Source organism: Gopherus flavomarginatus, chromosome 7, assembly GCF_025201925.1.
Source record: "Gopherus flavomarginatus isolate rGopFla2 chromosome 7, rGopFla2.mat.asm, whole genome shotgun sequence".
In the NCBI taxonomy this organism is placed as follows: Eukaryota; Metazoa; Chordata; order Testudines; family Testudinidae; genus Gopherus; species Gopherus flavomarginatus.
Genome location: NC_066623.1, coordinates 60,030,768 through 60,043,577, shown reverse-complemented (window position 1 = coordinate 60,043,577; position 12,810 = coordinate 60,030,768). Strand labels below are relative to the sequence as shown.

Sequence of the window (12,810 nt, the reverse complement as noted above, 5' to 3'; positions counted from 1 at the left end):
TAATTATGATAATGAGAAAACAAGAATTTTTCAGTAGTAGTGTGCTGTGACGCTTGTATTTTTGTGTCTGATTTTTGTAAGTAAAAAGTTTCAAGTGAGGTGAAACCTGAGGTACACAAGACAAATCAGACTCCTGAAAGGATTACAGTAGTCTGGAAAGGTTGAGAGCCACTGTTCTATCCTAAGGAGATAAGTAGGCAGATGGAAGGAACAGGCTTTTTGAGTTCAGGAGATGTTGGAGGGATATAATTAATATGATGCTAGTCTTGTGAGTCTGTGGCCTTCAGCATTCATGAAGCCAGTGAGCCAAAGATCTCAAATTGGGGATAATGTACAAAAAATTGGAAAGAGGAAGATCAATATTTAGGGAGAGCTTCTGGCATAGGGCAATATTATGCAACATCAACGGCTCTTGCACGACTTGTATGTGGTTGCAGAGTTTGGGCTTGAAGGGGTCAAATATACTGAAAACTTGCAGTGAAAAATTTTATCTTAATTTCAAGTCTGAATGAAATCATAACAAGCTGAACAGAGTTCAGGAATGGTTGAGAGGTACACAGGGAAGCAGAGGAAGGAAAAAGCAGTTGTGAATATGGTAAGAGGTGGGGAGAGGGTAAGAGCTCACCAATGTGGAGGGTGAAAGTGAAACGTGCTTCAAGGATGAAATGGTGTTATGGGAGAGAAAACAAAATGCTCTGGGGTTAGGAACTGGGATATATCCAGGCAAACTTTACAGAGTTTGTCTAGGAGTGTGGAGACTTGCTCATGCTGTGTGAAAGGAGGAGATGTAGCTTCTCTCATGCTGTTCTTCAGATGACACTAATTCTGCTTTTGTACTCTTCAGATTTAGTGCTGAGGATAGTCTTTAGCTCATCATATTTAAGTAGATTTTTCCTTTATGTGTAATTCTTCTCATTTATGAACATCCAACCTTACTTGAAATTTCCACTTGTTGGTACTTTCCAAATATGTTTGGGTACAAAATAAAGAAACCCAAATTTCCATTAACAAAGTTTACTTGTGACTGAGGAAAGCAAATAAGTTGTACTGTATCCTTGGTCAAAGCTATTATGTTTAGTGCCTCAAAATATGCTAGGCCATTTTATAGGCGACAAATAAGGGGAGGAGAAAAAGGGATGTGCCTTTTACGGAGGGGTGGGCAAACTTCTTAGCCTCAGGGCCACATCTGGGTATGGAAATTGTAAGAAGGGCCATGAATCCTCACAAAATTGAGGGTTGGGGTGCAGGAGGGAGTTGCAGGCTGGAGGTGGAGCAGAGAGGTTTGGAGTATGGGAGGGGGCTCCTGGCTGGAACAGGAGTTGGGGCATGGGAGGAGGTCAGGGGTGCAGGCACCAGGCAGTGCTTATCTCAAGTAGTTCCCAGAAGCAGCGGCATGTCCCCTTCCAGTGCCTACACAGAGGCGTGGCGCTGATGGCTCTGCAGTTCCTGGCCAATGGGAGCTGCAGAGCTGACTCTTGGGGCTGGGGCAGTGTGCGGAGCCTCCTGGCTGCCCCTACATGTAGGAGCCTGAGGGGAAACATGTTGCTACTTCCAGGAACCACTCAGAGCCATGACATGTGTGGAGGAGGGCAAGCCTCTGAGCCCGCTCCTCAGTGGGAGCTTGAGGGACGGATTAAAAGATCTGACGAGCAGGACGTGGGCTGTAGTTTGCCCACCATAGTTTGCTTTTGCGACTGGTCATGCTTGTCATGTCCTGAGTCCCATTAATTTGAACGGATATTCCACAGGAATGAGGCTAGCAGTATTTGCTGGTAGATATTTGCTACTTGTTAAGTGGTGCCATCAGCAAAGCATGCATTTCCATGATATAAATTGAATGCACTTTTCTATGGAGCTTGCGGCAACAGCGAAGGCAGTTCAGTTCAGTAAACTACCATATCTGAATGGTAATATTAAAATCACCAGGGCTACACTGAATACAATCCATGTAAAAACTCTAAGGGGACAATTTCTGCAATTCTTTTTGCCTTTGTTGTGAGGTGAAACTATTGTCATAGAGGAGAACATAATGTGCAGTACAAACTACAGTATTAGCCAGGTACTTCCCAGTCCTGAGATGAAAGATGCAATAGAAATGCAAAGTGTAAGCTGGTTTCTGCATCCAGAGAAGAGTATTGACGTACCAATATAACTACTAGGGAAATGTGTGAAGATTCTGTTGTATGGCAGAATTGGCTGAAGGATTGGGTCCTTTCAATAATTGGGATTGCTGTGACAGAATTTCATAATGTGGTAATTTCTACCACACTATGGGAGGAGACAAGATGTTGACTGTTTCGCATCCACTCTATGGGAAGAATATCTCATTTTGTAAAGAAAGGAGGGTTTGGAGGAAGAAGTTCTAGGGATTATTGATGTAGGCAGGTTTACAACGAAAATTAGTGACAACAGTTCCCTGTTCAGGGTTTATCTACATAGAGAAAAGACTAGAATAACTAATAGATTAGTCAATTTCTCCATCTGGACAAACCCTTAGTCTTGTCAATACAGAGAATACATGCTAATCATCCTTTACCTTCCTCTCTTCTCAATTGCAGGGAGGTACAAAAAGCAGTGAACACTGCACAGGGGCTGTTCCAGAGATGGATGGAGCTCCTGCAAGATCCCTCCACAGCTACAAGAGAAGAAGTTGACTGGACCACCAATGAGCTCAGGAATAACCTGCGGAGCATTGAGTGGGACCTGGAAGACTTGGATGAAACTATTAATATCCTTTCTATAGGGCTGCTGCAGTCCTTTGGATAAATCAGATATGAACCTACATAACAGCCAGCCAAGAGATCATTATGGCTCTTAAGGAGCAGTTCAGTCTCAAATATGCATCACACTCAATATAAATTTCTCATTGGAGTTACTGTTTGCATTAAATTGCACTATGTACAGTTTAGTTTAGACAACAAAGCCAGTTATATCTCAAATTTCAAACAAAAAGTACTTTCAGGCAAAAGTGTTCCTTATGTTTTCCTCCCCAGTAAGATGCAGTTTAAAATGAAATGTTCTGTTCACTAAAGCGCCTTCTGTTGGATAAGTTTATTTCATGCAATTAAGCTTATATTAGATGATTTTGGGGAGGATGCTAGTCTTTCTCCTTCATTTTAACTTCAAACTTCTGAAAATGCTACACAGTACATATCAGAGAACCCAAATATTCAAGCAGGAGAGGGAGACTCTGCATGCTGATACTTGTCCTGTAGAATGCATTCCTACCATGCTTTTTTCTTTAAGTGGTTGTGATAGGAACATAATCTATCTAGTACTTTACTAACCAAAGTTTTGGAAAGGTCCAGTTACAGTTAAGAACATAACATAAGAATGGCCGTACCGGGTCAGACCAAAGGTCCATCTAGCCCAGTATCTGTCTACTGACAGTGGCCAATGCCAGGTGCCCAAGAGGGAGTGAAGCTAACAGGCAATGATCAAGTGATCTCTCTCCTGCCATCCATCTCCATCCTCTGATGAATAGAGGCTAGGGACACCATTCTTTACCCTTCCTGGCTAATAGCCATTTATGGACTTAGCCACCATGAATTTATCCAGTTCCCTTTTAAACATTGTTATAGTCCCAGCCTTCACAACCTCCTCAGGTAAGGAGTTCCACAAGTTGACTGTGCGCTGTGTGAAGAAGAACTTCCTTTTATTTGTTTTAAACCTGCTACCTATTAATTTCATTTGGTGACCCCTAGTTCTTGTATTATGGGAATAAGTACATAACTTTTCCTTATCCACTTTCTCTACATCACTCATGATTTTATATACCTCTATCATATCCCCCCTTAGTCTCCTCTTTTCCAAGCTGAAGAGGCCTAGCCTCTTTAATCTTTCCTCGTATGGGACCCTCTCCAAACCCGTAATCATTTTAGTTGCCCTTTTCTGAACCTTTTCTAGTGCTAGAATATCTTTTTTGAGGTGAGGAGACCACATCTGTACACAGTATTGGAGATGTGGGCGTATCATGGATTTATATAAGGGTAATAATATATTCTCAGTCTTATTCTCTATCCCCTTTTTAATGATTCCTAACATCCTATTTGCTTTTTTGACCGCCTCTGCGCACTGCATGGACATCTTCAGAGAACTATCCACGATGATGCCAAGATCTTTTTCCTGGCTCGTTGTAGCTAAATTAGCCCCCATCATATTGTATGTATAGTTGGGGTTATTTTTTCCAATGTGCATTACTTTACATTTAGCCACATTAAAATTCATTTGCCATTTTGTTGCCCAATCACTTAGTTTTGTGAGATCTTTTTGAAGTTTTTCACAGTCTGCTTTGGTCTTAATTATCTTAAGCAGTTTAGTGTCATCTGCAGACTTTGCCACCTCACTGTTTACCCCTTTCTCCAGATCATTTATGAATAAATTGAATAGGATTGGTCCTAGGACTGACTCTTGGGGAACACCACTAGTTACCCTTCTCCATTCTGAGAATTTACCATTAATTCCTACCCTTTGTTCCCTGTCTTTTAACCAGTTCTTAATCCATGAAAGGACCTTCCCTTTTATCCCATGACAGCTTAATTTACGTAAGAGCCTTTGGTAAGGGACCTTGTCAAAGGCTTTCTGGAAATCTAAGTACACTATGTCCACTGGATCCCCCTTGTCCACATGTTTGACCCCTTCAAAGAACTCTAATACATTAGTAAGACACGATTTCCCTTTACAGAAACCATGTTGACTATTGCTCAACAGTTTTTTTTTCTGTGTGTCTGACAATTTTATTCTTAACTATTGTTTCAACTAATTTGCCTGGTACTGACATTAGACTTACCGGTCTGTAATTGCCAGGATCACCTCTAGAGCCCTTTTTAAATATTGGCGTTACATTAGCTAACTTCCAGTCATTGGGTACTGAAGCCGATTTAAAGGACAGGTTACAAACCTTAGTTAATAGTTCCACAACTATTAATAGTTCCGCAACTCCTATGAATTATAGGAGTTGGGGAGCCCTTTCCGTGCAGTCTGGATATCTAGATCTTCATAAATGCTGAATACCAGTTAAATTATTTCCTTGACTTATTTACGCATTGTTGAAGCAAATCCTCGGAAATTCAATCTTGATGCAACAGAGCTGGGTGTAAGAAAAGCCTTCATCACAAGCACACGGCAGGTGGTCAGGGTAAGGAGCTTGACTGCTCATTGTTTGTGGAGGGGATTTTCAGTGATAGTGTTTAAAAGCCTATGGCGACTTCAAAGTACTGGAAGTTAGTTCCCAGTGTCAGTCTAATATCAAACTGTTACCTGATTTCTCAACACCCTCGTTTTCAGCATAATCCCTCTGATAAGGGTTCCCAAGCCGTGGTCAGTGAAGCACTTGCTTGCAGTCTGCAAAGAGCTGGTTGGATTCTACTACTGGCTCTCCTCACTTCCAGCTGCTTCTACAAGTGTCCAGATTCCTCTTTGGAATGAACAATCTGGAGCCTATAGAAGCAGCTGGAAATGAAGAATCAACATAACTGCCTGTACTACAGCAAGAGGCGGAGAGGAAATGAGCCTAGCTTTGAATGCTGTTTTAATTGTGCTGTGCATATATGAAGTGCAAACTTTCAAAGATTCAAATCAAAATCAACTTTCACTGAACCATTTAAAGGTATGTCATGCTATTTACATACCAGGCATCAGTTTCCTACCCTCAGCTGTTCTGGTATTATAGCTGTTAAAAGTTACTAGTGTTTAGTTTATTATGGGGGAATTGCGGGGTTTTATTCACCAATGGCTTAGTTCTTGCTTGGATTTTAAAAAGCTCACCTTTGGGCAGATGCATCTAGAAAATTTTGACCTCAAAGATCACTTTCACAAAACTTTAAATACAGTAACTCCTCACTTAACATTGTAGTTATGTTCCTGAAAAAAGCTACTTTAAGTGAAATGATGTTAAGTGCATCCAGTTTCCCCATAAGAATTAATGTAAATGGAGAGGGGAGGGGTGTTCCAGGGAAAACTTTTCACCAGACAAAAGACTATATATACGTGCATACATACACAGTGTAAGTTTTAAAGAATACTGTACACAGCAGTGATGATTGTGAAGCTTGGTTGAGGTAGTGAAGTCAGAGGGTGGGATATTTCCCAGGGAATGCCTTGCTGCTAAATGATGAACTTGGCTGAGCCCCTCAAGGGTTAACACGTGGTTAATGTAGCCCAGGAGTCAGCAACCTTTCAGAAGTGGTGTGCCAAGTCTTCATTTATTCACTCTGATTTAAGGTTTTGTGTGCCAGTAATACATTTTAATGTTTTTAGAAGGTCTCTTTCTATAAGTCTATAATATATAACTAAACTATTGTTGTATGTAAAGTAAACAAGGTTTTTAAAATGTTTAAGAAGCTTCATTTAAATTAAAATGCAGAGCCCCCCGGACCAGTGGCCAGGACAGTGTGAGTGCCACTGAAAATCAGCTTGCGTGCCGCCTTTGGCACATGTGCCATAGGTTGCCTGCCCCTGATGTAGCCTCACATTCTACAAGGCAGCTTGAATGGAGGGAGGGGAGACAGCATGGCAGAGAGAAACAGAGTGTGTGTCTGTGTGACATCCGTTGATCCCACTCTACATACATTGCCTTTTAAGTAGGTCAGCAAGTTGAGACAGCAGCTGCTGCCAGCAAGCTCCCTCTGTCCTGAGCCCTGTCATATGTCCCTTCTGCGGAGATGGGGTAAAGGGGCGGGGGGGACACCCTGACATTAGCACACCCTCCAACCCCCCTTGCACAGCATGCAGGAGTTCCCAGGAGCAGCTCCAAAGCAAAGGGCAGGAGCAGCACATGGCAATGAGGGGAGGGACAGCTCAGCTGCCTAGCAATTGATAGCCTGCTGGGGGACTGCCACACAGGGAACTTTGGGGTGCAGCCAGTCCACCCTGCTTCCAAGCCCCCACCAGCTAGCTCCAACTGGCTGCTCTTTCTGCAAGCAGTGGACAAAGCAGGCGGCTGCCAAACAACATTATAAGGAAGCATTGCGCAACTTTAAACAAATGTTCTCTAATTGATCAGCAATGAAACAATGTTAACCAAGATGACTTTAAGTGAGGAGTTACTGTAACTGAAAACAAAGTTAGAATGGAAATACAGTCTTAACTATAATGGGAGCAGCAGTTACTACTATAAGTATGGAGAAAAGGTCAGCTGGGTTTAGTTGAGCCTGAATAAGTAGGATAGATTCATATGTGGTTGGGAGGGATTTTTAACAACCAGAAGATAATTGAAGAAGAGAGGAAACTTCAGCGTTTGAGAGAGTGTTAACATCTGATAAGTAAATGCTAGTTAAGAAATTCTCTCCCAATTGGATTTAAGATTTTTTCCCCCCATTGTTTAATATTTAAACACAAACCTTAATTTCTGCTGGTTCTGACAAGATTCTTAGTTGATACTCATAGCAAGCCACCAAATTGTGTTCTTATTGGGAACCGAGTTCTTACCCTATTTGCAGTATTGTTATCTAAGTACAATTCTTCCTGAAGTAGAAGTCTGCTTTCTAGGGAACTAATCCTGAAACTGTCAAAGGTAATGGATCCATGCGTATGTGGCTGCCTTTATGTTCTGGTTTTTTTTATCTTGAGTAAATCAGGTAAATTCACACTGTCCCCTCTTGTCCAGGCTGCAGTCTGATTAATGTGAAAATAATGCAGATCAAGAACACCTCTAAACATAAATCACTAGCATGGTCTTATTTTTGAGCAATGCTTTTTATTTTTAATTCTTAGGCATTTTAATTTACATAGTTGACTCTACAGCTTTAGTTAGCATTTCTAACAGATTTACTAGAATGCTCCCTTGTGAAAAGTAATTATTTGGGGAGGTCCCAGTATATTTGGAATATCTTATATGGCTTTTATCAGTCGCTGTGTGAAGCAAGAACGCACCAGGTATTCTGGTGATATTGGACATTTGTGCCAGTCTTGAGATTATCATCCACTTTAGTTATCATATTTGGCCACTACTTCACTTTTATATATTCGTGGTAGCAGGGGGTCTCACTTTCAGTATAGACTGTTCCGAGTGTAACTTCTAGACTTCAAAGTCATCTGCTATCATAGTGGCTTTCATCTAAGGAGCTCAAAGTGCTCATTGGTTAAAGAAGACTTCCATGCACTTGTATAGTGACTTAAGAAAGAATGATACCCATTTTATAGAGGAGAAATTCAGGCACAAAAAGTGGCTTGTCCAAAGTGGCACTTGGAGGGGGGGCGGGGAATGCAGGAGATCTAACTTCCAACAGCTAGAACACAGTCCTTCATACACACCACTTAAGAGAGAATATTTTTTTCAATCAGCTACACAAATCAAGCACTGTTACAGCAGTGGAGAATGGGGAGGAGCAAAACCAGTAGTAAATCACTAACCTTTTCAAAATATTCTGCTCCAGGGGTTTCTAGGCTTCATAAAAATTTTTCTTAGCATTATGGCAACTGTGAATTGTAATGTTACTTTAGTCTTCCAGGATTTTTTAAAGCACATGCCTGTAAGTAAAGGGATTTTTGGTCCTCCATAAAACTTGCTACGTATGTTTAATTAAGCCATTATTTTAGCAAATTGGCAATAATTTAAAATTTGATCATATCTTTCTCTTGAATAAACAGGAAATGAAGGATCAGATGTCAAATTCATCTGTGCAGGCACTGTCTGAAAGAAAAAACAGGAAGGTGAGAACCAGTAGACTGCTGGCTAAAGTGGACACAAGAATCCTTCGAGATGGTTGATAACTCCTTATAGTGCAAGTATAGTAGCTGCTGACTTAAGCTACATGTTAGATGAAAGTGCACTGACTTGGCTAAGGGGCTCATGTACCTTAAGGTAGAGTACATTGGTATTAAACAAAATAAATGCCAGTTTAAACACCTGACTGCCAGTATGCATCTTGTTATCCTGTTTTCACTAGAAGCTTTGTTTACAAAAAAAACATATCTATCTTAAACTAGAAAAGCATCCATTTTGCAGCCTGTGATCTTTTTGTGGCTAGTAATCAGTGAAAACACATTCTTGCTCTGGTTGCTTTCCAAACCTTTGACACAAGGTAATAAGTTACTAAGTGGTTTTTGCCTCAAACTGCTTATACACCATCCAGTCTTGCATTGCTCCTAGGAGGGGAAAAAAAATCCCCATTTCTCAGAGGAGGAATCTGAAGCCGGAGATGTTGAGTCTTTGATCTAGGACTGTAATTCTAGCATTCATGGCTTCTAATCCTATGTTTAGCAATATGTATTTGACTGTGTAAACATAGCAAAGCCTCATTCTAAGAAGAGTCAGGAAAGAGTTGGTGTAAAGGATGTGGTCAAAGCACATGCCTGTAAGCAAAGGGCTTTTTGGTCCTCCATAAAACTTGCTATGTAAGTTATGACAGCAGTGACCAGTAGCAAGTCACCACTGAGATATTAGCATCATGCGTAAGTGAGTTCTCTTGAATGCTGCCTTATTAGAAAAAGTTCTTTGACAATCTGGAATATAGGTATAAGGTTGCAAGTTACTTAACTCTCATACCATGTTAAATAACACTAGGATTGCCATCCCTGAACCAGGAGGTCCTAGCCAGAACTAATTTCTTAGTCACTGGAGAGAACCAGCAATGTACTCAACCTTTTTGGGGACAGTGTTTATTCTCTTTTGGCTTACTGCTTGTCTTCTGTTTTTCCCCTTCCCTGACCTTCTGTTCCATGCTCACACATTATCTGCCATCTGTTAACCTTCTTTCAGTGCTTGGTCCTCTTCTCTTTCCTGACCAAGTGGGTCCAGCTGCTCTCAGTGCACTTTTCTTTATATTTGTTCCTTCTCTCCAGCTGCCCAATTGCAGCAGTCACAGAACTGGGTGACCAACATTCCATCCATTCTCCTGTTTAAGGGCCAGCAACTACAGCAATCTCCTGCTGGAATAGGAATAGAAATGGAACGAAAGTGACTTGTATATACTCTGTTTTGGGTAACATGGGGTACTACTTAACTGTCTTTCCTGCTTCCATTTGGAATTTGGGTTTAGGTGAGGTGACACGACCATATATGGAGTGTCTTACTGATTAAATTCTCCTGTTTGTATGTATACAGGCACTGTTGGGAGAAAGTGGAGGTCAGAGTTGGAGCTCTGGATCAGATAAATATGGCGGTTTGGATCGAGAGCTACAGTTAGCCAATTCACACTTCATTGAGGAGCAACAGGCTCAGCAGCAGGTATAGTAGACACACCCCACCCATGTACCTATCCGCTCCACCAATATTGACTTGGACTCCTTATTCATTCCATGAGTGGCGAACCTGAGCCCACTTGTTCACTGACGCTTTAAAAAGCCTTGCACTCCAATCTGAGTCTGTGCCGGTTATGGGATATGTATGTATCTTTTCATCCTTGCAAATGGTATCTGTAACCGTCCATAACCCAAGCCTGACCCCAGATGTACAGTACCTTCCCTCTCAACCTGTGTATATTTCATTTCAAACATTTACTTTAATAAAATTTCCTGCATGATAGTGCACGTGGATCCCTTGCTAATGGCTGTAAAAGTAGATGGTGGTACTGGCAGTAATAGCCTAAAGTCTTCAAACATCCAGTACACATTAAGCCATGAGCCATCTTCTGTGCTCAATGTGAGAGCCCATTTGTTTTCAGTGTTGGTTGCCTACATACCTGTTGTAGGCACCTAAATATTGACTGTTGTGCTTAAGGTGGTTTTGGTGTGTAAGTTTTGGCACACAAACCTTAAAGTTTAGGCTTGGCTGTATAGGCTTGTGTGGAAGGCAACCAAAAGATGTATCCCATCTGGAAGCTGCCACATGCTGATGAAATCCTTTGTGAAGCATAGAAACATAAGGAAGTGGGTAGAATACCTGATTCTGCCAGATTCCTCCATTCCAGTTCAAAAAATGATTCTTCTTTTACATGTATCTTGAATAAAAGTTCATTTAGGGCTGATGCATTAAATACTCCCCTTGATATTGCTGCACTGACTTTTCTTTATCTCTCAAAGAAAAAACAGATGCATTTATTCCACCCCAACTGGACCCTTCACTGTAAAATTTGTGTGCAAAATTATAATGCTGACTTGTATTAAATTGATCTGTAATGAAGCCTCTTGTCTTTTAATGTGTGCTTTTAGCTTCTACTGCATTAGGACTTTTTGTGGGGGGAAGAGGGAGAGCGGAGATGAATTTTCCATTTTCCCCTAAAGACAGCTTGGCTTAGGTTCATTCTGATCACCTGTAGTAAGAAGACTTAATGTCAGAGACCCTCCACTGAGTCTGGCTATTGATGCTGAGAATTCACACATGGGCATGGACAATTTCAGCTTCTCCTCTGAGAGCAGGTGCCACTGAACTGAAATGTTCTTTGAGTTAGTGAGACCCCACCCCCTTAAGTATTTGTACTATGTTCATCACCTTATCTGAGCACTGTGATTAACTGCATTAAAGATTAGGACCAGACCCTTTGAATTAGCTGAGGAGCCAGTGTAGGATACAAACCACTAGTATTATGGGCTCTGCCTGCTTAAGATAGGCTAATCAAGATGGATGTAACGGCCTACACTTCTAAGGTAATGTAACCGTTACAGCTAAGTAAAATAAGATAAGCTAGCTCTATAAGCTAATGTCTACTACTTTGTGCTTTTGACCATACATTCATGATTTAATAGAAAATCAATCATTAGCACTGCTAGGAATCATTGTAGGGTAGCTTACTTTGACTGCTGCAAACCCATTTGAAGAGTTGTCTGGACAGTGCCTAAGTTTATATGTAGCTGTCCACACAAGCATAGGTTCTTGGAAGAAATGAAGTGAGGTATTGGTAACATTCTCCACAAAGTATCTCCAAACAAACTTTTCAGATCTTTAAGTGATTGAATAATCCCAGTTAGGTACTGACCTTGTAAAGGGCAGCTGATAGATCTTTAAAGTGTGTTTGTGCACCAAAGTAAAATGGTATAGTCTTACTGAACAACTGTTTCTTTAGTGTATTCAGAGCAGAGTTGGCAATTCCCTAGCAGAAACTTAAGGCAGTATTTGCCAGCACCCTGTCCTAAAGTGTCCAGGAAGTTCAGCAGCCATAGAGCAAATCTTTTCAATTTGGGAATACATCCATTCAAAACAGGAATATCCACAATATCAAAGTTGGTCTGCTGCTACAGAATGCTGCATGACTTGACCTGGACTGGTAGTCTGCAGCTCTATAACTTCTGATTGCTCAGTGCTTCAAGCCTGCCACTCTGCATTCTTGTCACTTTCATATCATTTCAGTTTTCAACATGTCATTTCAGTTTTCAGTATTACATAGCTTTCTTGAGAAAATATCAAATCAAAATGTATACAGATAATCCAGTGTTCAGTAGCATAATTACATTAATCACAGCCATTTTATTTATTTGTAAAGCCCTAAATCTGCCTTAAGTAACCACAACTTAAATATGTAACTAAAATTAAGTGTAACATGTGCCTTAATGAAAGTTTTTAAAATAGAAAATGCCTTAAACTGCCCAGTACAGTAAAACACACCTTCGGTAAATACCTTGCCATTCCTGAGTCAGTCATATCCAATCATTTTAGTTTTGTACTTATGTTAACTCTTAGCTATGCTGACTCTGCAATGCAGTTGGGATTCTGTTCCATCATATGCATCATCAGAATTGCTATTAAGTTCCAGTCTCTTCCACCCATTAAAGGTAATGGGATTGCACAAATGACATCAGGTCTGCAGTAGCCTACAGAACTGTTCTATTGCTGATATGCAAGATGGCAAGAACTCATCTTGATTCAAAGCCCGCATTGAATTTGCAAGGCTGATAGGGAACAATTCCATTTTGCTTGTCAAGTGAACACTTGAT

At 40.9% G+C, this 12,810-nt stretch overlaps 1 protein-coding gene across 2 annotated transcripts in view; it reads left to right on the top strand.

The window, feature by feature from the left end:
- Positions 1-12,810, top strand: part of STX6 (syntaxin 6) — a 36,127-nt gene that overhangs the window by 1,996 nt on the left and 21,321 nt on the right. For both annotated transcript variants that reach the window (XM_050963397.1, XM_050963396.1), the window contains exons 2-5: positions 2,559-2,728; positions 5,043-5,137; positions 8,590-8,652; positions 10,046-10,168. In XM_050963397.1, coding sequence (XP_050819354.1) covers positions 2,559-2,728; positions 5,043-5,137; positions 8,590-8,652; positions 10,046-10,168 — 451 coding nt within the window. The remainder of the gene's footprint in view (positions 1-2,558; positions 2,729-5,042; positions 5,138-8,589; positions 8,653-10,045; positions 10,169-12,810) is intronic.